Here is a 27,984-nt window from a genome sequence, read left to right as displayed (position 1 = left end):
TAATTCAGAGATGTACGATCATCTGATGATGAACGTACATCTCCGATGGTTAGTGGTCTGCGCCTGCGCAGGACCCATTCTGTGCATGTGCAGAATGGGTCCTGCGACTCTGGGGGTGTGGCTGGTCACCGTTCCCGGAAACGGGGGCGTGCCGTTTTCCGGGAGGGATGAGACCAGGGTCTACGTCGGTGGACGCAGATTCCTAATCTCTGAAGTGACCAAGCACGATGGTTGTGATGGTGCTCGCAACGCAGCAAGGAGGTATCTGACAACTCCCTCTGCATTTGCATTAAGATAGATAGAATTGCAAAGCTGCTTGTGTGTGGCTCTGCAATTCTGTCCATCTCTGAATCAAGCCCTCTTGCCCCCCTCCCTCCCATTACTTTTTTAAACCTCTCTATCTCTCTTCTTTCTTTATTTCTCCCAATCTCTCCCCCTCCCTCCCTCTTTCTCTACCTTCATGTTTTCATTTCTCATTTTCCCTTCCCATGTATTGAAACTATCATGAAAATGTGTTTCATTCTCATGGGTTCATCCAGGTAATGCTTGTACATTAAGGAACAACAACAGCAGCCGATTTGGAAAATATATTCAGCTCCAGTTAAGCAGGTAATTTAAATTCAGCAATTTTATATGAAGTTTATTTGAACATGCAGTATAAGACTTTTGATAACCATATTTGTACATTATTATTTTTTAGTGCTTTAGGAGAATTTGGCATTTTGGAAGGGACACACTTCATAGGGAAATTTTTGCTTGTAGTCTTCAAATTGTTTCTGATACTCAAAAATCTATTGTCCGGTGTATCAATTTCTGGATCTTTTATTTTATTTTTTTAAAACACAACAAAAGCTATACGAGTAGCCTGGTGAATAATCTGTTTTTTTAATTTTCTCTCTAAATTTAGAACTCAACAGATTACAGGTGCTTCTATCCAGACTTACCTCCTGGAGAATACACGTGTAGCACATCAAAACTCTTCAGAAAGGAACTTCCATATCTTTTACCAGGTTAGTCTCCAAATGTATTTTCCAGCATACCCAACTATGATTCAGTTGTTTATAGATCAGTTTAGGCATTGCATAATTTGTCCAGCATATATGGCAATATTTAGCCAGTGGTTGACACACTTCATCATTTCACATTTTTAGGCAGGTGTGTTGGAAATAATACTGATGGATGAGAAACATCGAACAGTATTGATTAGTGGAATTTCATGGAATCTAAAGGATCTCAACATTAAATAGCATAATTTATTTTCTTTCAGATTTTTAAAGGTGCCTCACCACATGAAAGAGAAGAATGGAGTCTCCCAGAAAATGCAAAATTCTGTTGGCTCCCAAATTCTGAGAAAAACCTTGAGGGTAAGAGTTGAATTACATTGCAGACTGGTGAGGGATGGCAGTTGTTTAAAAATGTATTAAAAGCCAATATACTTAGCTTTGGTGCATAGAAAAAGGCAAATCTCAAATCAGACGCATGTCACAGAGCTCCGTTACTGGATATTCAATTGCAGCTACCGGTCTTGACAAAGATATAGCTAAAGCATCGCTAAGTATAAGACACATTGCACACATATGTCTATGACAAATACAAACTACTCCCCTTGCAGACTTTTTCTAATAGAGTGTGAGAGAAATCTACTATAATCCACATAGAAAGTACAGGTGCAATATTTCTCAGAAAATACATGTATCAGCATTTACTCAGCATCCTAGAAAGGAGACTCAAACAGACGCCATCTTTATTATACTCTCTATTGTGAACACGTTTCACGTATAAACGTTCACATAGGAATGTGATAAAGCTCATTACATAGACTTGTTTAATTCTAAAGATGCATAAAATGAGTATTAAGCCCCCAAAATTACGTTTGGGGAGAATAAATGATAAGGCCATTCACCTCTGTAAAATTATTAAATATTGAAATAGAAAGCAATATGCAGCAGTGACAAAAGCAGTATGGACACTAAAAAAAGAATACAATAAAAATAATAATAATTGTGATAGATGACTGCTAGTCTGTCTGTGTATTCCCCTTTTCTCCAGGCACAAATCTGGGCAAGGGTACAGAAAAACAATACAAACAAAATAATAATAAATGTGGTAGATAGATGACTGCTAGTCTGTCTGTGTATTCACCTTTTCTACTTCAGGGTCCATAGGGGGTCCACAGGGTTGACCTTGGGGTATAGCTGGATCTGGATCCACGGGCACCACGCAGTTAAAGCTTTCACTGCTCCCAGGATGCACTTGGGTCCGTCCTCTATACCCCGCCCCCGAGCCACAGGCACCTCAGTTTTAGTTGGTGCCCGGCCGGAGTCGGGTCACACTGTCGCAGTGGGGCTGCGGGTGCAGCCCCTAAGCTTTATTTTAAAGAGAAAATTTTGTATTTTTTTCTTCTTTTTTTACACTATTAGAGCGGCAACATCAGACTGTCCTTTAGGATGTCCAGGCTGCCGCTCCTTCTCCCCGCTGGCGCCGCGACGCCAGTACAGATCTGGGGATCGCGGCGGGACCCCAGAGTCTGTACTAGCCGGGCTCTGGGGACTCCCTGTGACTGCTGCCGGACATGACCGGGATCAGGTAAGCCGCGGGTCGCCGCGTGCGGCGGCCCGCAGATACTTCAATGCAGTCAGGAGCCTCCGGTCTCTGGGGACAGACCGGAGGCGCTAGCAGTGGCGGCGGGTTCCCCCTCTAAGTAGAGGAATACCCCGCGTGTCCGCTAGACCACCAGGGTAACAGGCTGGAAGCGGGACTGGCAACCCGGGGGTTAATTGCTAGCCAGGGGAGGCAGCCTTCCCTGTCTAGCGGCTCCTCCCCTCAGCTCAGCGCGCCTTTCAACTACCAGTCTGAGCCGCTCTTATCTCTCGGCCACTCCTCCTCTGAGGTCTCCGGCGGCCATCTTCTCTGGCAGGCATCGCAGACTCCCAGGCGGTATCAAGTGTACCTCTCCCCTGCTAAAGGACAGTGTACACAGCGCTATAGCCCTCCCAGACACTGAATCTGGGCGGTTGATTGTAGCGGAAGGTGCAGTGAGTACTAACATTTCTGCATTGTATGTGACTATTGCTAGTGCTGCCTGTCTGTGACTTATTCTCCATTACTGTCAGCTTATACCTATCCCTTTCCTTCTCCTACGGCCCGGCAGGTGTGTGGGGGAAGGGCGTTTTCTGATACCCTCAGTTATATAAATCACGTATTTGTGGGGTCAGTCACATACTGTTGTGTGCTACACAGTACCATATATGGGCTGTTGTGTCGCATACTGGTGAGTGCGAGGGTGTTAAGACCGTATTTCCTCTGGTGATACGTATTTTTTGTGTATTTACTGTATCATGTCGGATGAGGAGACTGAGCGCTCTTTGGCTCCTGTGCTATTTTCCTGCAGACGCTGTGCTGCTGGAGTTGATGGGGAGGACTTATCTCAGGATGGTCTGTGCGGGCGGTGCCAGCTGGTACCGGGCCCCTCCAACCCCCTTGTCACAGGACCCTCCTTGGGCGATGTTTTCACAGGTGCTGGCGTCTATTGCAGACCGGTTATCGGTCCCTTCTAGGACGTTACCCCAGCCCACCATCCCTCATTCCCCGGGTATTCCGCAAATATTGCAGTCTCCCCCCGGGGCCCAGACTGTGGGTCCTTATTCGGGACTGCCTGTGTATGTGCAGTCTCCTCCAGTGACGCGACAGTCTGTGGTGCCTTTGCAGAGTTTTGCTCCGACGGCTCCTCCACCTTGGGTGGATGTTCTCTCCAGCTCTGTACAGAGTCTGGTGGCTTCATCTTCGGCGTTTCAGTCGATGTTGCAAAGTGATGTGCCACCAAGGGCGTCCAAACGTCCTGTTGTGAGTTCACTAGCTGCGCAGTTGTCGGACTCGGAAGTGTCCTCAGATGATGGAGAAATCCATGAGGACTCTGACTCTGATGCCATGGGGCAGGAGGTGGAAGCTAAGTCCTCCATTAATGTTCCAGCCTTAGTTAGGGCGGTGCGGGCCATCCTACATGTAGAGGATGATGCGCCGGCTCCTAGGTCGAAGTTTCCTAATTTTAAAAAAGCCAAGGTAACTTCGAATGTGTTTCCCCTGTCTGATCAATTAACGGATTATATGGCGGTGGCCTGGCAATTACCCAGTAAGAGGTTCCATCCACAGAAGAGGTTGGCGTCCAATTATCCTTTTCCTGAAGCTCATTGCAGGAAATGGGAGACTCCGCCAGCGGTGGATTCCCACGTCACCCGCTTGATCAAAAGCGCGACGCTACCATTGCCGTCTATCTCCTCTTTGAAGGATCCCACAGACAGGAAGGTGGAGACTTGTTTAAAGTCTGTTTACTCTATTTCCGGGGCGGTGGCTCGCCCGTCCATGGCTATCTCCTGGGTGGCTAAAGCCATTGAGGCCTGGGCCAATGCCTTGGAGGATACCTTTGCTGACGATGCTTCGGATATCCAGAGAGCGTTAGTGGGACAGATGTGGGATGCAGCTTCCTATATCGGGGAAGCGTCTTTGGATGCCAGCCTGCTCACTTCTAGGGTGTCGGCTGCAGCGGTGTCTGCTCGGCGATCCCTGTGGCTGAGGTCCTGGAGGGCTGATGCAGACTCTAAAAAGGGTCTGGAGGCCTTGCCTTTTAATGGAGAGTTACTATTTGGTCCGGATTTGGACAAAATAGTGGATACTTTGGCTAAGTCTAAGTCGGCTTTCCTCCCTTCGGCCTCTGCGCCGGCTAAAGTGAGGAGCTCTGCCTTTCGGTCCTTTCGGGTTCAGGGTAAGGCCAAGGGTCAGTCCTTCCCGAGACATTCGGCGTCCAAGGCCGCACCCAAGCCCAAGAAGCAGACATGGAGTGCTCGGCGCCCTTCTTCCAAGCAGGAGGATAAACCTGCTGCCTGATGGGACGGGCCTCTCTCTGGGGGACCCCAGAGTGGGAGGCCAACTTCTCCAATTCGCCCAGTGTTGGCACAATACCACCACGGATGCCTGGGTTCGAGAAGTAGTCTCTCAGGGGTATGCCCTGTCTTTTCGGTTCAGGCCGCCCCGCCAGTTTTTCTGTACGAGTCCTTCTCTGGACAAGACCAAAGCTGTCCAGATTCAGGTAGCTATAGAATCCTTGCTACAAGCAGGGGTCATTGTTCCCGTTCCGCAGTCTCAGCGCGGGACGGGGTAATATTCTACTCTGTTCCTGGTGCAGAAACCCAATGGTTCTCATCGCCCTGTCCTGAATTTGAACAAATACCTCAGAGTTCCCAAGTTCAGGATGGAAGCGTTACGTTCCATCATTTTGGCGATGGAACCCGGGGATTACATGGTCTCCCTCGATATCCAGGACGCCTATCTCCATGTGCCCATAGCACCGGCACATCAGCGGTATCTGAGGTTTGCTATCCTGAACCATCACTACCAGTTTCGGGCTTTGCCTTTCGGCCTTTCCACGGCTCCGAGGGTGTTCACCAAGGTGATGGCAGTTATGGCTGCCCAGCTTCGGGGTCAGGGTATACGGCTGTTGCCGTACCTGGACGATCTTCTGCTGCTGGCAAGCTCCCCGAAGGTGCTTCTTCGACATCTCCACCTGACCATTGCTTGTCTTCAGGCACACGGGTGGTTGATAAATTGGAAGAAGTCCTCTCTGATCCCATCACAACGGATGGTTCATCTGGGAGCACTTCTGGATTCTTGTCGACAAAGGATTTTCTTGACTCCAGAAAAGGTGTCCTCCCTACAACTGAGGATACACAGTTGCTTGAGCAGTGGCAGAGTGTCGGTCCATTCAGCAATGAGAGTCCTGGGGTCCATGGTGTCGGCATTCGACATAGTGGAATTTGCCCAGTTCCATTCCAGGCCCCTGCAGGGGCAGATTCTATCGGAGTGGAACGGGTTACCTCACCGGATCCGATCCCAGATGCTGGTTTTGTCCCCGGAAGTGCGCTGGTCGCTGGCGTGGTGGCTTCAGTCAGCTCATCTCGTCCAGGGTCGCCCCTTTTGGATCCCGGACTGGGTTCTGCTTACGACAGATGCCAGTCTCCGGGGTTGGGGGGCAGTGACCGGCTCGTTGTCTCTTCAGGGCCATTGGTCGGCGGAGGAAGCCGCCCTTCCCATAAACGTTCTAGAGCTGCGGGCGGTGTTCCGTGCTCTACTGTCGTCGGGCACCGTTCTTCACGGAAGAGCAGTTCAGGTGCAATTAGGACAACGCTACCACGGTAGTGTACATAAATCACCAGGGAGGGACTCGCAGTCGAGCTGCGATGTCGGAGGTGTCTCAGATCCTGGCTTGGGCGGAGTGCCACCTTCCGGCAATCTCGGCAGTCTTCATTCCGGGAGTCCTCAACTGGGAGGCAGACTTCCTCAGCCATCACGACGTGCATCCTGGGGAATGATCGCTTCACCCAGCGGTGTTTCAACTTCTCGTGGACAAATGGGGACTGCCGGAGTTGGACCTGATGGCCTCCCGTCACAACTTCAATTTGCCCGTGTACGGCTCAAGGACAAGAGATGCAGGCGCAAGCCTAGTGGACGCACTGTCGGTGAAATGGACGTTTCACCTAGCGTACCTGTTCCCTCCGATCTCCCTGCTACCTCGGGTACTCAGAAAAATCAAACAGGACGGGGGCTCGTTTCTGCTGGTGGCTCCAGCGTGGCCCAGACGTCCTTGGTACTCCGATCTCAGAAGCTTGTCTGTAGACGTTCCGTTCCTTCTGCCTCAGCGTCGGGACCTGCTGTCTCAGGGGCCCTGCCTTTACCCGGATCTGGGTCGGCTGTCTTTTACGGCGTGGCTCTTGAGACAGCCGTCTTAAGGTCCCGGGGTTTTTCAACCTCTGTCATCGGTACCATGCTGAGGGCACGCAAGCCGGCCTCTGCACGGATTTACCACAGAGTGTGGCACACTTACTTTCAGTGGTGTGAGTCCAGAAACTTTGATCCTCAGGTGTTCAGGGTTTCTAGGATTTTGGCATTTCTACAGTCAGGTCTTGACCTGGGCTTACGTCTTGCTTCCCTGAAGATTCTCGTATCGGCTCTGTCTGTTTGGTTCCAACGACAGATCGCTACCCTGCCTGATGTTCACACCTTTTTCCAAGGTGTGCTTAGGATTCAGCCTCCCTTTGTGCCTCCAGTGGCTCCATGGGACTTGGCGGTGGTTCTTTGGGTCCTGCAGGGACCTCCCTTTGAGCCTCTTGAGTCTGTTGACCTCAAGTGGTTAACACTGAAAACTGTGTTTCTCCTGGCTATTGCTTCAGCCAGGAGGGTATCCGAGTTGGGGGCACTTTCCTGTAGTTCCCCCTTCCTAATTTTTCACCAGGACAGGGCAGTGCTGCGTACTCGTCCTGAGTTTTTGCCTAAAGTAGTCACTAAGTTCCACATCAATCAGGAACTTGTGGTACCAGCTTTTCAATCTCCTGATCTTACCGCTGGTGAGGCTTCGTTGGACGTTGTCCGTGCTCTTAGAGTTTATGTTGATCGGACTGCTTCTGTAAGAAAGTCCGATTCCTTGTTTGTCCTCTTTGGTTTTCATAAGAGGGGTTGGCCTGCCAACAAACAAATGTTAGCCCGTTTGCTTTGTTCTGTTATTAGGGAGGCTTATATACAGGAACGTTTACCTGTTCCGGCCTCTGTTAAGGCTCATTCCACTCGGTCTGTGTGTCCTTCTTGGGCTGCTAGACGTGGTGCCTCCGCTGTTCAGCTGTGCAAGGCAGCCACTTGGTCTTCCATTCAGACATTTTTGAGGTTTTATGCGTTTGACACCTTTGCCTCTCAGGATGCATCCTTTGGGCGCAGGATTCTCCTTCCTGCTCAGGAGCGTCCCCGCCCTTAGTTGAACTGCTTTGGGACATCCCCAAGGTCAACCTTGTGGACCCCCTATGGACCCTGAAGTAGAAAACAAAAGATATGGTAAGAACTTGCCTTTGTTATCTCTGTTTCTACGAAGTCCATAGGGTCCACAGGGCGCCCGCCCTGACGCACCTGGCTTCTGATGGGCTGTGTGGCTGGTCATCGGTTTTCCGTCTCCCATTTCTGTGAGTATGGTTTCTTGTGTGTTCCAGTCTTCCTTCTCTCTGTTTAGTCTCCTCCTCTGGCCTTAGCTGCTTACCAACTGAGGTGCCTGTGGCTCGGGGGCGGGGTATAGAGGAGGACGGACCCAAGTGCATCCTGGGAGCAGTGAAAGCTTTAACTGCGTGGTGCCAGTGGATCCAGATCCAGCTGTACCCCAAGGTCAACCCTGTGGACCCTATGGACTTCGTAGAAACAGAGATAACAAAGGTAAGTTCTTACCATATCTCTTGTTTTCTCCAGGCACAAATCTGGGGAAGGGTACAGAAAAATATCTGCTGATTTGAAGGTCCCAATGATCACAGTGGCCTCCATCATCCGTAAATGGAAGAAGCTTGTGGCATCATATTCAAAAAGACTTGAGGCTGTAATTGCTGCCAAAGGAGCATCAATAAAGTGTTGAGCAAAGGCTATGAATACTTATGTACAGTAGTTGCCAAAATTGTGGAAACCTTTTGGAAAATGTGTGCTTTTAGGGTTTAATTCAATATAACTGCATTATTTTTAAAGAAAATCCTATGAAGGTGTATATCTATGGAAATATAATTCTATATACAATATAATGTCATTCACTGCAACAAATTATCTTTATTGCATAAAAAGTTATAGCTAAGTAAATATAGGGAGCACATTTGTTGCTACTAGAATTGATAGTAAAACATTAGTTGTTTGATTATCACTAAGTTGGTCATTGTTTTTTATGTGTTTTTTTACATTCATTTCTTGAAGTAAGCTGTGTAACTTATTTAGGATGACAAACAAATTTAAAAAAGTTTACTATTTTACGTTAAGAGGGTAACCAAAGGAGGCATTTCAAAACTGTGGAATAAGTGTCAACAGACTCAGTAGATTCAAAACAAAACTAGTAAAGGTAGGAAAAGATCCACAACACCATGCTGTGATAGAAGAATGAAAAAACTGCGCTTGAGTGACAAAAGAAAATTGTCTGAGGCAATTCAAAATGATTTACGTGAATGAATGAATGAATGAAATACTGTATTTCATTCCATCACTACCAAATATGGATATTCTGGTTTTGTCACTCCAGATTACACTGTTCCATTGTTCTTCTGACCAATTAATGTGCTTCTTAGCTCATTCTAATCTTTTCTGTCTTTGTCTGACAGATAAAAACATCTTTTTCCTTGGAATTCTGGCATTTAATCTAAACTATTGAAGTCTGCGTCGAACAGTCCTGGCACTGATGTTTACACCACATTCACGTAAATCATTTTGAATTGCCTCAGATGATTTTCATTTCTCACTCAAGCACAGTTTTTTCACTCTTCTATCACAGCATGGTGTTGTGGATCTTTTCCTACCTTTACTAGTTTTGTTCTGAATCGACTGAGTCTGTTGACATTTATTCCACAGTTTCGAAATGCCTCCTTTGGTTACCTTCTTCACGTAAAATAGTCAACTTTTTTTACTTTGCTTGTCATCTACTGTATATAAATTACACAGCTTACTGGAAGAAATTAAATAAAAAAAACCACATAAAAAACAGCAACCAACTTAGTTATAATCAAACAACTAAATAAGATGTTTTACTATCAATTCTAGTAGCAACAAATGTGCTCCCTATATTTATTTAGCTATAACTTTTTATGTAATAAAGATAATTCATTGCGGTGAACTGCATTATATTGTGTATAAAATTATCTTTCCAGTGATATACACCTTCATGTGATTTTCTTTAAAAATAATGCAGTTATGTTGTGGAAACGAAAGGGATTGGCAGCCATTCGGAATATGTTTGATCCTGGGGGCAATTTTTACTCTTTTCAACAGCTTAGGGACCTGTACAATATTCCCAATTCACATTTTTATATGTATTTACAGGTCAGGCATTACATCCAAAGTAAAGTAGATTTTGGCTCGTATGACTTGCTCTTACATCATGACTCACTAACCCCTATATATTCAATATTCACGCTAGCTTCTACTCAAAAATTTAAACTGTGCTATCTGTATAATGGCTTGTTGATAAAAGATACCAATAAGTTATGGTATAAAGTATGGTCCGCTTGGTCACAGGATTTTCCTGATTTTATATTTTCCAACAGAACCATGAAACAACTCCCATCGATCCTAAAATCAGCTAAACTCCAAGAAATTCATATAAAATTTCTTAATAGAGCCTATCTTTCCCAAGCACAATGGAGCAGAATTACCAACTCAGACCCTAAATTTGCTTGTCCAAAATGCCCCTCATCTTCTAGTACCTTTATTCATAATATATGGCAATGCTCTAAGGTCAAGAAATTTTGGTATAAAGTTCATAATTTTGTCCAACAGATTACGAAGAGCAACCTTCCTTTTTCTTGGGAAGCATTCTTATTAGCAGATTTTTCCTCCTGGGCTCCAAATCTCATTCAAAATACATTGTTGCCATTATCAACGACCATTATAACCCTAGCAAAAAAATTGATATTACAGTATTGGCTATCAAGGGGAGTCCCGTCTTTAGAAATGTTGAAATTTGAATTGTTGAGTGTAATATATTTCGATAGACGTGCTGCTCTTTTTGATATTGAAAGGGGAGTCAAGACCTTTATCTTGAAATGGGAAATATACTTAGGCTTTTTACCCATTACTACATCCGATAATATTATGAAAGTTTTTGACAATACCACTTGGTCTCTGATGTGACAAATAATTTGATAGCTGGGATCGGTATATAATGATATCACTTTGTACAGGGCCGAAACTAGGATATCTGTCACCCGGTGCAAGGTAGTAATTTGTGCCCCCTCCCTTCCCGTACCTGGATTTTGTCCTTGCTCCTCCATAAGGCAGTGCACTAGTCAAACGTCCCTGGTATAGTGACTTACATTATTCCACACACCATAATGGCCATTACTCATTATGCCACACACTTTAATGCCTATTAGCAAAGTGCCACTTACATATTTGCCCATGACACCATTTTATGCCCCACAGTAAGGCTTCTAAGTACTTTAAAATTACCTGCTCGTTGTCACCAGGGGTTCCATGCTTGTTATCACAGGTTTTATGCTCATTACAAGGGGTTCCATGCTTGTTGCCAGCGGGTTTGACGGGAGAAGATGCAGCTTTCTGCATCTTCTCCCGGCAGCTGCGCTGGCCTAACAGACATTAGGTGTCCAGTAGGACCTCTAGCATCTGTCTCCTCCTTGGCAGTGGCCATTTTTGGAAGGCCGTTTTCAGCAGAGCCCATGTGGACAGCTAGTCCGCATGAAGGCCCTCATTCAGAGCCGTACGCTCTGAGCAGAGCGCACGCTCTGAATGAGGGCCGCCCTCCATAAAAATGGAGCGTCCTCCTGGACGCTCGTATAGCTGTCGGTCACCACTCACAGCCTATACGAGCGTGCATTTTGATGGCCGCGATGGTCGTGACCATCGCGACCATCGAAACTGCGAGCCGGAGCCTGCGGTTGAGGTTTTCAACCGCAAGCTCCTGAGTGATTTTGGCTCTATCAGAGCCAAAATCACTCCCACTGACATCACTAGTGATGTCAGTGGGCCGGCTTCTGACGGGAGGCGTTCCCGTGGGAACGCCCCCGTCAGGGAGGCACGCCTACCAAAGGGGGCGTGCTGTCAATCAACATCGACAGCACGCCCCCTTTGATCAGACACAACGAGCGAAGGACTTTCCTTCGCTCGTCGCGTCTGGCGCATGTGCACGACGGAGCTCCCTCCGTCGTGCGCATGCTCAGTGCAGAACATCGACCCACTTGCGAGCGGACAGTCGCTCGCGAGTGGGTCTGAATCAGGCCCCAAGTCTGCAGTCCCCAAAGCACCGCGCACTACAAGTGTGCAGGGGCTGAGTCAGCCCTTTTTCACCCCCTGCATTCCGGCACCCGGTGCACGTGCACATCTAGCCCCCCCCTAGTTGCGGCCCTGCTTTGTAGGACTTATTGTCATTGAGGAATAGCTAACAGAATATATATTACTATATGTAAATAGGATTGTAAGACGATTCATCTTCATTTATTTTATTTTCTTCTTATTTTTATTTCTTTACCTTTATTTGCTTTACTTATTTTATTTTATTTTTATTATTACTTAAATTATTCCTTTTCCCCATAAAAAGTAAAAAAGACAAAATTCAGATACTCAATATTTCATAAAATGTATGTACTTTATTGCATATGTACCGTGTTTCCCCGATAATAAGAGCTACCCCGAAAATAAGCCCTACCCTTACTTTTGAAAAACGGTCCAAAATAAGCCCTACCCCGAAAATAAGCCCTAACAAAAAATAAAAATAAAGAAAAATAAAGGTAAGTAAAGAATTGTAAAGCAGGACTGAGGCCATGATGGGGATAAAAGCAGGACTGAGGCCATGATGGGGATAAAAGCAGGACTGAGGGCATGATGCTGTCAATGTTAATTAAAATAAGCCCTACCCCGAAAATAAGCCCTATAGAGTTTTTTTGACCAAAAAAATAAATAAGACAGTGTCTTATTATCGGGGAAACACGGTATGTTCTTTATAATGCAAGGTATACATTTGTTGTAACAGTTTTTGTATGTATGTAATTTGTACTGAATTTTGGATATAATAAAAAGATATTTAAAAAATAATGCAGTTATACGCAATTAAAGCCTATTTTCCAAAAGGTTTCCACAATTTTAGCCACTACTGTACATGTGATTTCTTAGGTTTTTTTTTTTTTAAAACTAAATTAGAAAAAATCTCAAAAAAACGTTTTACACGTTGTCATTATGGGGTATTGTGTGTAGAATTTTGAGGACAAAAATTAATTTATTAAATTTTGGAATAAGGCTGTAACATAACAAAATGTGGAAAAAGTGTAGCCCTGTGAATACTTTCCGGATGCACTGTACTGCAAATCTGATGTATCTAGCAAATAATAGAATGGAGATTTTGTTCATACTTTGATCAAAACATTTAGGCTTGCAGCCCGTTGTCAAGGGACCCCTATTCTCTATAAGTCCTATACTAGCATATACATACAGTATGCCCAGCACACCTTTACATTGCAGTTACATGCACTCACCTCTCAGGTACGGAGGGTAACATCCAGACAAGGGCTGGCTTGTGAGCCAAACCCAACTAGGCCTATTATAGCCTATTTGGGTGTGACTACACTGTATAGATGCTAGGTGTATGAGAGTAAACATTTAGGATAAATAAGAAATCATCACAAATAAACAGAACTTAATGTAATATTTGAAGTCAGGGATGGGGAACCTCAGGCCCTGGGGCCGTGTAAGGTCCTCGGAGTCATTTGGTCTGGCCCTCTGAGCTTTTTTCTGCTAGCCTCATCTGGATAGCAGGGTGTCTAGAATTGCACCCTGCAGCCAGAATCTATGCAGCAGTGCCATCTGGAAGCTTCAGACGGTTACAACGCTGCCCTTACAGCACCCCGGAGCATCCTCAGGATGCTCTGGGCATTGCTGCAATCACCGGTGATTGTGACTCCGCCCCTTGTGACATCTCACAAAGAGGGGGCGTGTTCTGTACCAGGCCCGCAAATAATGTTATATGTATAAAAATGGCCCTCGACGGAAAAAAGGTTCCCCACCCCTGTTTTAAGTCAACGTTCTTCAAGCATTCTTGATTTAAGACTGTGATCAAGCCACTCTCATGCATCACTTGGGGTTTGAAAATTTTGTGTTTTACCATAGGCCATCTCTTCTTGTTTTGCTGCATATGAAATAGAATTTGAAAGTCATAGTCTGTTTAACTTGCTTGCAGTGTTCACTGTTCTTTTTTTTTTTTGTACATCTCTTTAAAAATCCGGAAATACCGACACTAGTTGGTTATCAAACTGGAGTACACTAGCTAAACTTCGAGAGTAGTCCTTCTAGCTTCAGGAAGATGTGCAACAAACTCTAGATAAGAAAATTGTGTTATGTATGTTCTTTGTTTTGTTTTCTTTAGAGGATTGCTTTAAAGTTACTAAAGATGCCATGTTGCACTTGGGTATTGAACAATCAACACAGAATAACATGTTCAAGGTTAGTGTAATCTGAATATCTTTTCACTTAAATCTTGCTATTATTTAAGTGACACCTCTGTGTAATCCTGGATAGAATAAATTGTAATGGTCTGATCATGGCGGAGCTCTGTGATCACACAAAGCACAAGTCCACAACACGAGCAGTTTTTTACAGTGCACTGCACTTTTGGTTAATTGTAGATTTTTTTTTTAAAGTTTGATTCTTTATAAAATACTAATGTTTCTAAGGAATGCTGAATAGTAGAAGCATAGTTACATATAGATTGTATATTGGAATTCTGTTTATATTAGTGTCAGTGTAGTATAAGACGTTTTGAGCTTACTCTTGCAATTATATAATTTCTATAAAGGTTACATTTCAATATACGAGGCTTGTTCAAAAAGTAATGCCTAAATGCTCACAACTCAAAGTTTATTATAGATACAGATTTGAAAATTTGCAGTAAAATACTTTGAAGTCTTAGTAACAGAATGACTCTTCTCAAAAAATTCACCATCTGCCCTCAAACATTTTCTCCACCTCTCAACCCAAGCTGTGAATCCACTTTGGAAAAATTCCAGTGGTTGGTGTTTGACGCAGGAACCTCTATGTCTTCAAAATGTTGAGCATGGAGACAGTATTTGAGAGGGCCAAACAGATGAAAGTCAGAAGGGGCCAAATCAGGACTGTATAGTGGGTGTGGCACCCCATTTTGGGAATGGTCGCAGATGTTGCCATCGAAGTGTGAGGTCTGGCATTGTTGTGGTGTAAGATGACATTTGACAGTCGAATTGTTGACCTTTTTTTGCGGATGGCTTCTTTCAGCTTCTTAAGTGTAATAATGTATCGATCACTGTTGATTGATTAGTTTTGTTCCAAGTAATCGATGGGAATAACACCTCGGCAATCCCAGAAGAATGTGGCCATGACTTTGTTTGTTTATGGATCGCTGTGATTGCTTTGATTGGGACTTTGTTTCTGGGTCATAAAGGAATACCCAGGTCTCATCTCCTGTAATGACATTTTCCAAAAACGTCTCAGGGTTGGCTTCAAAGTTGGTCAAAAGGTCATTGCACACTTCCACCTTCTGGGCCTTATGATCCCTGGTTAATTGCTTTGGAACCCATTTAGCACACACTTTACGATATCCCAAATCATTGATTAGTGTTTTTACAGTGCCATGGCTACATTCCAGTTCATCACTGATATATCTGATGGTCACACAATGGTCTTTCTGAATCATGGCATCGACTTTGTGTCTGTTCTCTGCTGTCACTGCAGTTGATGGTCTGCCACCACTAGGTTTGTCGCACACGGACAATTCTCCCACTTGAAAACGCTTCATCCACCTTCTGACATTGCTATAGTCAATTGTACGCTCACCATACACTTTTTTCAGTCTTCTGTGGATTTATGTAGCACTGTAGCCTTCTTTTTCCAGAAATTTGTTTCATCTTGGATTCCATGGTTATTCTAGGACTACCTAAACAAATCTACATATATAGTTAGACATATAAAAGTACAAACTCACAAAGTTTCAAATACATGTTGCTGATTATTTCAGAGTTATGAGCATTTAGGCATTACTTTTTGGACAACCCTCATAGATATACAGCGGTGCTAGCAAGTTTGGTGAGCCCTATAGATTTTTCTGCATAAATGTGACCTTAAGTCTGGTCAGATCTTCATTTAAGTCTTACAAATAAATAAAAAATCATATATTTCTACTTCAGGGTCCATAGGAGGTCCACAGGGTTGACCTTGGGGTATAGGTTGGGAACCAAATCCGGGCACCACGCAGTTAAAGCTTTTAGCTCCCAGGATGCACTTGGGTCCACTCTCCCTATAACCCCACCCCCAGCCAGAGGCACCTCAGTTTAAGTTGTGCCCGGCCGGAGTCGGGTCACCGTTTAGTGCAGTGGGGAGCTGATTAACAGCCGCTAAGCTTTATTTTTTCTAAGTACAGAGTTTTTTTATTTTTACTTTGGACTTTCAGAGCGGCAGCGTCGGACTGTCCATAGGACGTCTAAGCTGCCGCTCCGTCACCCCGCCGGCGCTGAGACGCCAGTACAGATCTGGGGATCTCAGCGGGACCCCAGAGTCTGTACTAGCCGGACTCTGCGGGCGCCCAGGACTGCTGCCGGATCTACGGGGAGCAGTCACCAGTTACAGTGGCTCCTCCCCTCAGCTCAGCGCGCCTTTCAGTTTGTATAGTCTGGCGTCGTTGAGCTGCTTCCTCTGCGGGCCACGCTTCTTCTGAGGTCTCCAGCGGCCATTTTCTTGTGGTGCAACAGCAGAGCTCCGGAGATGGCAGCGAGTCCAGTCCCCCTGCGTACCTCACCATCAGGTCAGTGTACACAGCGCTGTAGCCTTCCCAGACACTGAATCTGGGTAAGTTGAATGCAGTGTAATAGTGCAGTATATTATATGACATGTTTATATATATATATATATATATCTCTCTATATATATATATATATATATATATATCTATCTCTATATATATATATATATATATATATATATATATCTATCTCTATATATATATATATCTATCTCTATATATATATATATATATATCTCTATATATCTGCATGGTATGTGACTTATGCTAGTGCTGACTGTCTGTATTTAATTCTCTCACCTGTCAGTGTATATCTATCCCTTTTCCTTATCTGCCCTAATACAGCTGTACTTAGGGTGGTTCTGAGACCTCACATTTATATACTCGTTGATATTTGTGAGGTTTGTCACATACTGTTGCGTGCTGCACGTTGCCACATTTTTGTTGGAACTGTGTGTTGCATACGCTGAAAATGGGTCCCTGCGGCTAATTTTAGCATCAGTCAGGACCAGTATAGCACTGCTTGATATTTCCGCCAAGATTGGTCAGATATGTTTGACCAGAAGATAGAGCGTTATACTGCACCCATTTTTGCTATCCTGCAAGCCATGTGCTGCAGGTGTTAGTGCGGAGGATTTGTTTCATAAAGGGTTCTGTGTGTGGCGTCATCTGGCGCCGGCCCCTTTCACGACCCCCTTGGGAGGTTTGTTTTCTCGGGATCCTCTCAATTGCGGATCGCCGGGTGGGCCCCATTGTTGTACCTCACCTGGGGGTTATTTCACCATAATGCCCTTTTCATCTCAGGGTATCTCGCAGTTTCTTGCACTCTTCCGCTGTGACACAGACTACTGCTCCCTGCAGGGGGTTTTCGCAGTATATGAAATCCCCCTGGTGCCACCATAGTCTGTCATTCCCCTTGCAGGGATTCCCACGGCCACCCTGGGTGGATGTCGTTTTCTACGAAACGCAAATTGGCGTGGTTGACGCCCTGTGGTACTTCCCAGTTGGCTCTGCGTGAACTGGATACTGTTTTGGGCTCTTTCCCTCTTACACGGGGGGAAGCCTATTTCAAGTATTATTATCCCTGCTTTGGGCTGGTGGCAGGTCCATTCTGGTTAGAGTGAATGTTGACCTGCACCTGTATCATACACCCTCAGTATTGCGTGCCTTCTGGTTCCCTGTTGCTGACTAGCGGGGGGATCGCATGGCGGGACTCTGGCTGTTGTCAGTTATGAGGTATTACAACAGTGTTTGGCCTCCTGTCCCAAATTCCCTGAGGGTCATCACGAGCCCCTCATGGGGTGGATGGGCGTGTTACTCGTCAGATTACAGACGTTACTATGCATCCCATTCCTGCGTGGTCGGATTCTTCTGATCCGTAGGTGGTAACTCTGCCTGAAATCAGTATACTCGCTTTCAGGGGTTGTTACCCATCCTACCATGGCTATAGCATGGTTGGTTAATACTATTGCATACTGAGCTGATGCATTTGTAATGTTTTTTCCCCACCAACACGTCTGGGGTTCAAATGTATTTGGTCGCTCATGTAATATATGCAGTTGTCATAGGTGGACATGCCTATATTGGATACCAGTCTCCTAACTTTCAGAGTTCCGGCTGCGACGGTATCCTCCGTAATACCCTATGGCTGCGCTCTGGGAATGCAGAGGTGCAGATACCATCTATAGGGTAGATCTTGTTGGGTCCTGACCTTGACAGTGGCAGTACAAATTTCCCGCCTTCAGCTATGCCCACTACAGGGCCTCAGACTAAGTCTATTAAGTCTTTTTGTCCTCTGGGTCAGCCTAAAGGTCTGTTTCTTCAACCGAGCAGGCCTGGACTGCCAGCCGATCCTGCTTCTGAACCTATGGATATATCGTCAGCATGACGAGACAGGCCTACCACTGGGAGATGGCGATTTTCTCAGTTCGCCCGGTACTAGTGTCTAGTTGCCGCGGCTACGTGGGTAGGAGGGTACGCCCTCTCTTTGCTCAGGCGGCCTATTTCCATGTGATGGTACGCAGGCCCTTATTCGGACCCGAACAGGGCCTTACGAATCCAGAAAGCTATACAGTTGTTGGGGTAAGCGGAGCTAATTGGGCCATCCCCACTTTCTCAGCGAGGGATTGGTTGTTCTGCTTTCTTTCTAGTGCGGTGGCTGAATGGTCCTCTTTGGCCTATTCTCTGTCTCAATTCCCTGAACCAGTTCCTAAAGCTACCTGGGCTCAGGAGGCAATCCCTATGCTCCATCATACTATGTTTGGAACCTGGGGACTTTATGGTATCACTGGATATACAGGACGCGTGCCTACGGGCACTTACAGAGACCTTGCCTCAGCATGGACTGAGGTTTGCTGTATCACAGCACTTACGGTTTTCGGGCTCTGCCTGTTGGGACTGTTCTCAGCCCCACAGGGGTTTACCAGCGTTTTGGATTTTCTGACAGTTCTTCTGTTCAGTATATCCCAATGCTCCTGTACCTGGATGGCCTCCTGCTCTTAGCAGGATCACCGGGGTACTTTACAGCCGGGTCAGGTTGACTGTGGCTTCTTCAGGGTGCAGAAGTTTAATCAATGGGGAAAAAGTCCTCCCTGCATCCCTCTCTGGGTATTCTTCACCTAGGAGCCCTGCTGGATTCTCAGAATCTGAGAATTCTTCTGGCGTAAGACGGCATCTCCACTCTTCCATTAGGAGTACATGGATGTCTGCGCAGTCGACATATGTCTTTGCACTCTGGGATGCATGGTCCACTATTCAGTGTCTGCCTTTGGAAGGGTGGAATGGGCTTAGTTCCATTCCAGGCCTTTCCATAATTGGCTTATCTCCAGATGGAACAAGTTTTTTTTCTGTCTGATCACTGTTCAAATGATGCTGCTCTCCCCGGAGGCAAGTCTGTCCCTTTTCGGGTGACTATGACCATCTCGTCCAGGGTATTCTTTGCTAAGGACAGTGTCTGGTTCGCATCCATTTCAGTGCAATTGGATGTCTGTCGATTCCACCCTGTCAATTAACTTGTTGGAACTTTAGCCTGTCTTGGGCCTTCACTCTGGCATAGCCCTTGTTTCCCGGTGAACCTGAAAAAGTTCAGTCCGACAGGGCCAGAACAGTGGCTTCCTTTTTAGCAATACTGTTCGTTGGGTGGCAATGTCAGGTATGTCATACATTCAGACATAGTCTGAGGGTCTCCTCCCGACCATCTCGACAGTGTTCATTTCAGGTGCTCTCCATTGGGAAGCGGGAGTCCTCAGCCGTTACGACGTGCATCCCGGGGACTAGTCTCTTCCCCAAAAGAAGCGTTTCATCTCCTGGTGAGCAGGGGAGGGGGGGCGCCCTCGCGCCCTCGGCGCCCTCCTGAGGTGACACTCATGGCCTTCTGACTCTATCACACTATGGTGTTACAGTCCAACTCTGGGGATTCTAAAGCAACCTTCAGTGACTCTTTGTCGGTGAAGGGGTTCTTCCAATTTGCGTACCTGTGTTCTCCAGTCTCCATTCTTCCTCGAGGGAAGTGTTTCAATCGAGACAGAGATGCTTTCCTGCTGGTGGCTCCTGATTGCCCCAGATGTCAGGGGTATTTGGTTTTTCGGAGTCTCTCCATCGATACTCCATTCCTGATGCTTCACTACCCAGACCTGTTGTCTCAGGGTCCTGGGGTTTGCCTTGGACCTGGGTCGTTTGTCTTTGACTACGTCCCTACAGTGGTCTTACGGCTTCCATGGCTTTGTCATCGTTGGAATGATTGGAGCACATGGATCAGCTTTTGCTGGAACCTACCACAAACTGGCAGCCATAATTCTTATGGTATTATACCTATCGATACGATCCTCTGGTGTCCAGGATTTCCAGATATTCTGGCATTCCTTCCGGCTGGCTTGGGTTTCACCCTCGGCCTGGCCTTCCTGACAGTGCAGATCTCTACACTGTCAGTATGATTAGGTTATGGAATTGCTCCGCTCTGATATCCAGTTCATCCTTTGGAGTGTTTTCTGGATTATGCCTCCATTTGTCCTCCCTAGGGACTCCTTGGGAGTTAGGAGTGGTTCTTCGTTAACTCCGGGGAAAGTTAATGGAACCGCTGGTTGTGATAGCCATTACATGGTCTATTGCTTTGGCTTTCTCTCTTTCTTTCATGGAGTTTATATCAACCAGGTGAGTGTCGGAATTGGGAGCGTTCTCATGTGGCTCCCTCTTCTGGAGGGCATCTTGTCAGGGTGTGAGTTGCTCTCACCCTGTGTTTCTTCTTAATGATTTTCAGGTTCCATATTATTCTGGAACTTATGGTGCGGCCATTCAGTCCCCAGTCCTCTCGGCTGGTGTGGCCTCATTGACTGTGGTCCGGCCTCTGTGGATTTATGTGATCCATTCAAGTTCCTGACGGAAATCGGACTCCTTATTGGTGGTCTGAGATTTCTGGTTTTAACAGGAAAGGATGGCTGGCCTATGGCCATATGTTGGCTGGACGGCCTCGTATGTCTTCTTCAGGGGCCTACCCATTAGTAGGCCTTTCTGTTGTTGCTGCTTGTTTTTTTCTCGGGCCATGTAACCCTCGTGGGTGGCTCGCTGTGGCGCCTTGGCTGTTTTGCCTTGCTAGGTGGCCACGTGGTCTTCTGTCAACACCTTTTTAAGGTTCTAGGCATTGTTTTCCTTTGCCTCTCAGGATGCTTCCTTTTTGGCGGCGGATTCTCCTCTCAGCACAGGAGCGTCCCCTCCCTTGGTTGAACTGCTTTGGGACATCCCCAAGGTCAACCCTGTGGACCCCCTATGGACCCTGAAGTAGAAAACAAGAGATATGGTAAGAACTTACCTTTGTTATCTCTGTTTCTACGAAGTCCATAGGGTCCACAGGGCGCCCGCCCTGACGCACCTGGCTTCAAATGGACTGTGTGACTGGTCACCGGTTTTCCGTCTCCCATTTCTGTGAGTATGGTTATCGAGTGTTCCAGTTTTCTCTCTTTTTTTCTCCTCCTCCGGCCTTTGGCTACTTACAAACTGAGGTGCCTCTGGCTGGGGGTGGGGTTATAGGGAGAGTGGACCCAAGTGCATCCTGGGAGCTAAAAGCTTTAACTGCGTGGTGCCCGGATTTGGTTCCCAACCTATACCCCAAAGTCAACCCTGTGGACCCTATGGACTTCGTAGAAACAGAGATAACAAAGGTAAGTTCTTACCATATCTCTTGTTTTTTTCATTGATTACTTTATTGATCAAAATGATCACACATTAAATGTCTGTCAGAAAAGGTATGTGAATTAATAGGATTTTGGAATGGTACAATCCACTAGAGCAGCATTGGCTTCAAACAAACATTTATGGTAATTGTTGAGAAGTTGCACACTTTGTGGCCCACTTCACCTTAGAGAACCGCTTAAAAAATGGATATTGGTGGACTTTTTTCATAAACACATTGTCGGAATATTCCTATTGGATTAAGGTTTGGACTTTAACTCGGCCATCGGACACCCTGACATTCTTCTGTAGAATTTGCTGAATGAAAAATTATATTCTTTCGCCTGATGTATTTGGTTCTTTTTATCTTTATTACTATAATGAGGATCTGAACACATTTAAGGTCACATACAGAAATTCACAAAGTTTTGAGCACCACCGTATATTCCAGAGGCAAGTTAAGAACTTCCACTAATTATTTTAAAGGAATTTGGAAATCCTATCTCATCTGATTCCTAAGTGGCCTATCTGTTATACTGACTCTCCCTAGGCACCTGCTTTAATAAAGCACCACTGAATGCCTTTGTTCTCTGCTTACCTCACTTTCGGCACCACTGGTGCAGCCAAGACACCTTAGAGCTGTTATTCATACTAATAGTCTGCAACACGCTGTGCAGAAAAATTTAATCACAAGCTCTATTGTCTGATCTGTCATTTCCAGGTTGTAGCACTTTGAGATTACACATCTGGATTTAAAAAAAATAATAATTATATATATTTTTTTATATATATTTAAGATTTTGTCAGGGCTTCTGCATATCGGAAATATCCATTTCTCTGATTCGTTTGATGAAAGCCAAACATGTGAAGTTATAAATGATGCTAAAGGTAAGCGCATTTTCCCAAAATGAAAAATGATTTAAGACTTAAACGATTATTTTACTTTGCCCTTAAGTGTCCCCCATGCTCTGTGCTGTTGCAGTCCCTGATAAAAACAGGTCTGATTTGGAGTGGGTCAGATAAGTCACAGGTAGCATACAATATAGAATTAAAATACGTATAATGTGTTCTTAATACTTAATCTGAAATTAATTTGATAACCTACAAAATAATAGTCAGTAGCTTATTATAAATACTACTTTTTGTATTTTAATACGCATAGATTATATTGAGGATCTAGGGCCTTATTCAGCAAGGATCGCTCTTGTGATTACGCACGCAATCGTACGATTGTTGCATACTACGTATGCATCGCAGTGCACGAACACTCTACTGCAATCGCAATGACTATGAGACCTATCGCAGAGTGATTGACCGGTAGTAGCTTTTGGGGGTGGTAACAGGGGGTCGGCGAAACGCAGGCGTGCCAGAGCATTTGAACACTGTTACAGGTCAGGTGCTTGCATAAATTAGCCACTGTGATGCATTAAGCAGGTTGGGCTTTCACTGCATGCGATGAGGTTAGCAATTTCTGAGTAAGGTCAGACTTTGTGCAAGTGTGTGAGGCTGTGATGGTACTCGATGTTACCGATTGGTTTCACAGACTTGATAAGTATTACAGATGTGTGTAAGGTAAAGTGGGCGTCCTTATGCTAGGCTGCGTATGGCATTGTGATTTCAATCTTTAGCATATCTTCGCAATGAAACTGCGTACGTAATCGCTATAGTGATTGCAATAGCAATCCTTGCTGAATCAGGCCCTTTATACATATCATCTAGGCACTTTATCAATGTAGTGCACTTTAAATGAAATAAATTATTTTGAAATACAATTTGTATAGTTTACAGACGCTTATATGCTATTTTGACAATTTTCTTATCATGAATTTATACTTGAACTGTGGAGCACTGGATAGTAGGCAACACATACATAAGCAAGGTAATGCATACTGATTGCAATCCCTCCTTTGGTTCTGCGCCCCTGTGTTTAGATTTAGGTAATGTTAGAGATAGATGGCCAAAATAGCAGAGAAGACATGAGGTTACATGAAACCATACCAAACGAAAGAGATAGGGAGATGATTTGGGAGTCTTCAGCTTAGATGTGGTACTGAAAGCTGAATGAACAAATTAGTTCCGCAAGAGATGAGACCTACAGTCTCAAACACACAGGCCAAAGAACAGAGCCTTGTGGGATCCCAATAGAGAGTGAGAATGGATAGAAGGATATGCCAAAGGTTAGAGATACTAGAGGTGCAGTCCGATACGTAGGAAATGACCAGGAAAGGACTGTCACAAATCCAATGGAGTCAAGAGTGTGTAGGAGAAGAGGGTGATCCTCAGTGTCTAAAACAGCAGAGAGGTCCAGGAGGATGAGTATAGAGGAGTGGCCTTTAGACTTTGCTGTAAGTAGATTATTGATTACTTATGAGTGCAGTTTTGGTGGAACTTTGTGGGCAAAAGCCTGATGACTGAGCTTCAAAAAGAGTTTGAAAAAAAGGAAGTATTATAGACAGTTGCTCAGGTTGTTTGGAGGCAAAAGGGCTGTGAGAAATAGGATTGTAGTTGGAGAGAGAGAGGTTGACCTTGATAAGGGTTTAGCAGTTAACACTTATTAAAATGTAGTCTGCAGCCTAATGAGCATTATTAAATAAGCTGTTGGCCACAAACAATACATAGATTTATCCAGGCAGTGGGAAAAAACAACAAAGCCTGGTATTAGAGGTATTCACAATAACTATAACAATAACTTTGAGAGAGGTCTCTTTTGGAAGTTATTTCTCTATTTGCAATCACTTCATCAAGAAGTGGCCAAATAGCTAGCACTCGGGACACAAGAGCTTTTTCTGAATATATTTGAAGCCCTAAAATAAAATCCTGGAAGGGTCCTCACATAGGTGGGGCCAGCATCAATGTAGGCGAACACCATTATCTCTAGCCATACATTGCAGGGAGCATCTTTGACTGCCATACAATATAAGGGGTATCCTAGTGGATACAGCACTGAGGGCATTAGTGATCGCCATAATATATATCGCTATACAATACAGAGAGCATGTTGGTGACTGCAATAGAACACATGTTGAGTGGCTAAAATACTTATAATAGGAGCAGCAGGTGAGCATTGTCTATTTGCCTCTGATACACCAGTCACGTCGCTACAAACAGATGACCAGCCAAAAAGATGGTATTGTACCAGTCAGGAGGGCATTTTTAAACCAGTCTAGCCTACTTCTAAAAGGGAACAGACAAATGAATAACAAGGCTAAATTGAATTGAATAATTACCTTTATTGTGTTACACTAAAAAAACCACAGCAATAAAACCTTTTTCTCTTTATTTTCACATTGTTTTTACATTGTACAGTGGCATGTTCCCCATATCGGCAACCTTTTGCACTAAAAAATTTGTTTCGCAGAATCCTGCTTGCCATGTTCTGATTAGTTTCCCTACCAAATTTGGTGACATTCTGGTTGTTCGTTCAAACTACAGACTGCTCTGAATAGGGGAAGTTTAATTATGGCCACCCTGCATATATGTTTATGTATGAATTGGTATACTGTATATTAGTGCAGCACAGATGGTGTAATGGTTAGCATTACTGCCTCTCAGCTCTGATGTCATTATCACTGCTGCTATTACAGCCATGGGAAGTGGTGATATAGTTTTGGAGGGAGAGTTTGGGCTTTGGACCAGGACAGTCCAAGCTGGACTAGGAGGCTCCTGGTTGAACCAATAAACAACCTGTCCTACTGCAACTAGTTTTTACTGTGTCCAGTATCGGAGAACTCCTGGGAGTTAACCCCCAAATAGTCTTCGTATCACTTCTGCGGAATCCTCTCCATGTCGACTATCAGATGGGTATTGTTAGGATATTTTTTTTTTTAATAATAAGAGCGCTATTGGTGTTAGTGGCACCTAGAATATGACACTATGAATAAAGGTAACAATAAAAATAAAGAAAATATAAAAATAAAAAAATTCTAAAAATAAAATAAATAATATAAATAAAGCAAAAGAAAGTTAAAAACAAGAAGAAGAAAAGAAGAACAAAAGGATATACATGATATTGGTTTATAGCTCTTTTTAGATAAATTGGTGGAGACCGTGTGTTCAATTCTGGTGTATATGATGTAAACACCTTGAAAGTGCAGATGCTAGCTTTCCCTACCTCTATCTTCAAATGATAGCGGTAACTTGGTCCAGTTTACTGGATCCCCGCTGAGATGTTCTCCACGCTGATTCTTCCTGTCAGCGTTACTCTGCGGCGTGACTAGCCTGGCCGGCCGATGGTGATGACGTCACTTTCGCGGGCAGATGGTTTGATGTGCAGACAATGCTGTTGGGTGTAGCCTTCTTCCTGCCAGTCTCCACTAGTAGCCTTTCAAGATAAAGTTCATACTCTATATAACTAAATTTATTTGTCGATTTGGGATTTCTGTTAAAGTAGAAAGATAATGTTGGGCATGATCGCAGCCTTTATCATGTGAAATGCATGTATAGAAGGACTTTACGTCATTGGTGCATAAAGTGTAGCATTTTTTCCATTCTAAGTTTTCTAATACTTGGATGATACTGATGGTGTCTTTGAGATAACTTCTCTATTGTATTACCAGATCTTGTAGAAAATGTTCGATGTATTTGGACAGATTTGCTGTAATTGATCCTATCCCGGATATTATAGGATGTTGGGATCTTGGGATTCTTTTCTTTGATGAATTCATATTCTTTCTTATTGATTATGCCTATTTTGAAATCGTCCTCCAATAGTTCATGCCCGACATTATCTTTCTACTTTAACAGAAATCCCAAATCGACAAATACATTTCGTTATGGAGGGTATGAACTTTATCTTGAAAAACAACTACTTTTGGTATGATAGTAACTACTACCTCCAAAAGTGTGGGACTGCTATGGGCACATCATTCGCACAAAACTACGCAAACCTTTTTCGTATCGAAATGGGAAGACAAATGCATCTGGAGTAATAACAACTACTTAAAAAATATTATATGTTGGAAGAGATACATAGACAATGTATTTTTTATTTGGGACTATCCAGACAAAGATTTGAAGAATTTAATTATCTATATCAATAGCAATACAAAGAATCTGGAATTTACAACAACTACAAACAAAGAAATGGTGTTTTTTTTAGACTTAGAAATTTACATAAAAAATTATCTTATACACACAAGAACGCATATAAAAGAAGTCAATAGGAGTAACATACTACCTGTTTCAAGTAATCACCACCAAAACTGGAAAAATAACATCCCGGTTGGCCAATTTAGAAGAGTGAGACATAATTGCACTGAAGATAATGTCTACCAAGTACAAAGTAATGAATTAAAAAGAAACTTTATCCACAAAGAATATAAAGAAATTAAACTAGAGAAATAAATTCAAAAAGTAAATCAATTGGAAAGGAAAGACCTGGTGCAATACAAACCAAAAGAAAAGAATGATAATAATCCAGAACTCCTCTTCATTACACAATTCAACAGTAACTTACATATAATAAAAAACATGATCAGGAAGCACTGGCACATTCTCAAACTAGATGAAGACCTGAAATCAATAATTCCAGACAGGCCAAAGATAGTCTATCGTAGGGCGAAAAATATTAAACAGGAGCTCCTAAAAAGTTTTTTACCATCCTGAGAAAAGCATACATAAAGAAAATAAAAACAAAGGATACCATTACTGCTTAAATTGCAAAGCATGTACGAATTTGGATAAAGTCACTACAAAACCAAGAAAGGATTTCAAATCAAACCAAACTGGAAGAACATACTATTTTAAAGATCATATCACTTGCGATACAGAGGGGGCCATTTATCTGCTAGAATGCCCATGCGGGCTTCAATACATTGGTCAAACTAAAAGAAGATTAAAGATCAGACTAGCAGAACATGTATACAACATCAAAAGGGGATTAACCACTCACAGTGTGTCAAACCATTTTTTAGAAGCACAGAATTAAAATCCAAAATTACTCACGTTTCTGGCAGTGCAGAAAGTGGACTGAAACTGGAGAGGCGGGGGACACAGTAAAGAATTTAAAAATGAAAACCTTACAGCCATCTGGACTAAACATTAATTTTGAATTCAATGCATTTTTATAAACATTTCATCTATAGAGTTTACATTTCCTAGAAGTGGCACAAATTATGTTTTAAAGTATGTATTTCACATATTTTATATATATATATTTTATGATTTTTTTTCTTTATTTTCTTTTCTTTATTTATTTTTGTTATTTTTTATATTCTTTATATTTTTTCTTTTACTATTAATTTTTGGCTTTTTTCCTTTCTTTTCTGGTTTTATCCTTCTATTTTCTCATTTCTAATTCTTCCTAACTCTTAATCTAATTTCTATCTTATATGAATGGCCTTTATATACAGGATCAAAAATAGCCCTTTTTACATGCGGTTACCACCACTTTTAAATGCACTTCCGGTTTTGAACTTCCAATTTTTTATGGAAACAATAAAGTTTTTCTCCTATATAAAGGAGCGTATTATGGACACAAGCCATCTTTGATAAAG

At 43.8% G+C, this 27,984-nt stretch overlaps 1 protein-coding gene across 2 annotated transcripts in view; it reads left to right on the top strand.

Annotated features, from left to right (window-relative positions):
* The window catches only part of MYO19 (myosin XIX), a 182,075-nt gene that overhangs the window by 52,948 nt on the left and 101,143 nt on the right, over positions 1-27,984 (top strand). For both annotated transcript variants that reach the window (XM_088482422.1, XM_088482423.1), the window contains 5 exons: positions 540-609; positions 908-1,010; positions 1,268-1,364; positions 13,925-14,001; positions 22,288-22,378. In XM_088482422.1, coding sequence (XP_088338548.1) covers positions 540-609; positions 908-1,010; positions 1,268-1,364; positions 13,925-14,001; positions 22,288-22,378 — 438 coding nt within the window. The remainder of the gene's footprint in view (positions 1-539; positions 610-907; positions 1,011-1,267; positions 1,365-13,924; positions 14,002-22,287; positions 22,379-27,984) is intronic.

Source organism: Taudactylus pleione, unplaced genomic scaffold, assembly GCF_031769625.1.
Source record: "Taudactylus pleione unplaced genomic scaffold, aTauple2 ptg000288l, whole genome shotgun sequence".
Lineage (NCBI taxonomy): Eukaryota > Metazoa > Chordata > Amphibia > Anura > Myobatrachidae > Taudactylus > Taudactylus pleione.
This window is presented reverse-complemented; position numbering and strand designations above follow the sequence as displayed.